The 1,496-nt window shown below is 40.8% G+C and overlaps 1 protein-coding gene across 5 annotated transcripts in view; it reads right to left on the minus strand.

The window, feature by feature from the left end:
• Positions 1–418: 418 nt before the first annotated feature.
• Positions 419–1,496, minus strand: part of CDKAL1 (CDKAL1 threonylcarbamoyladenosine tRNA methylthiotransferase) — a 667,723-nt gene continuing 666,645 nt past the window's right edge. For all 5 annotated transcript variants that reach the window (XM_019640497.1, XM_019640496.1, XM_019640494.1 and 2 more), the window contains one exon: positions 419–1,303. In XM_019640497.1, coding sequence (XP_019496042.1) covers positions 1,121–1,303 — 183 coding nt within the window. In that variant the 3' untranslated portion in view covers positions 419–1,120. The remainder of the gene's footprint in view (positions 1,304–1,496) is intronic.

Raw genomic sequence — 1,496 nt, forward strand, 5'->3', positions numbered from 1 at the left:
CTGTCTCCAGTTGGCTAGATGTGTAAAGCTTTTCTTAGGTCCTATAAAGTGTAACTCTAGGCTTTGAGTAGTATTTTCACTTCTGCTAGGTTTTAAAAAAAATATGTACCACACAGGAACACACTCTGTTTATTAACATAAAAAATGACGGCTTACTCGTGTATCTCAAGAAAGAAGTTCCAGCAGGCTCCTACACTCTGTAACACTTCACCCACTTCCTGCTGAGGGGTCAGGGTGACCCACAGTGGATGTTCCTCTGCAGGACTCTTGAGGGGCTGGCCCGGGTGGATCCTTTGCTTTTTAAATGTGACTTTTCCTTAGATGCACATTCCTACCACTTATGGGAGAAATAAGTTATGGGAGAAACGTACCCACACTAAAGTTTTGTTTTTTTTACACTCACCAACTGCTAAGGTGATTCAATTTTAATTTGGATTTCTTAAAAGATACGCAAAAGGCTGACACGTTTTGAGATACAAGGCAGAACCGAAGGGGGGGAGGGTGTGAGTTTAAAGATAAAAAACGTCCTACGTACGGTAACCACAGGGTACCTCATTTCCCTGTGCCGATACAATCCAAACAACCTTTAAATCCTGATAGTCATATGATTTGCTTATTACACCAATTCCTTTTATCGTGAAAGAAGTCACTTCATTTAGTAAGGCCAATGATGTCAGGTAGAAATAAACATTTGTTGCAATTGATCAAAAATGCCAGAAAAGGGGCACAGTGTTTTAGATGGGTCCAGTTTTTGAAAGTTCGTGGGCACCGAAGAAATGGGCGATTCCTCACATTTCTCAAACTACTGCTGAGAGTCCTTTAATTGGTAGACTCGCCCTGTGCATTCCCAAAGGATTCAGGGTCCAGAAAAAGGCTTCAATAGAACCTTTTCAGAAACACATCTGCTGTGAAAAATAAGATGTTCGTAGCATCGGGACTCCAAACAAAATATAAAGAGGAAGATGCATTTAAAGATGTTTATTAAAGATTGAAAATTCTTCCCACATAAGGAAAAGCACAAATCACTGCCCTTGGAGAGCTGATGGGGCTGCTTTCCTGTTCATTGAAGATTTTAATTAGGAATTTCTTCTTCTTCAAAGATGCTTCCCTTAGTTGAGTTTTAATTATAGACCTTGACAAAGAAAGCAAAAAGCAGAGCAAACAGAGCCAGGCCCGCGGGCATCCTCAGCGCATGTAGCCTTTGCAACTGCAGCACCATCCTGGAACTCGATGAGACCCGCTGGCTTGCCGCAGAGGTGAGAGGTATTGAGCTCAAGTGACTTCCAAGTGTATTTCTGAATTCCTATAAAGAGAGAGACATAGAGGGGGAAAAATAACTTTAAAATGCAAAGAAAGCCCTATTGTGATGTCAATTAAGTAATGTGTCCCAAGAAAGAAATTTTTTCACTGAGATGTACTTGACATGGGACATTGTATTAGCTTCAGGTGTACACCAAAGTGACTCGATGTTTTTATATACTGTGAAATGATGACCA

Source organism: Hipposideros armiger, unplaced genomic scaffold (assembly GCF_001890085.2).
Source record: "Hipposideros armiger isolate ML-2016 unplaced genomic scaffold, ASM189008v1 scaffold_50, whole genome shotgun sequence".
NCBI lineage: Eukaryota > Metazoa > Chordata > Mammalia > Chiroptera > Hipposideridae > Hipposideros > Hipposideros armiger.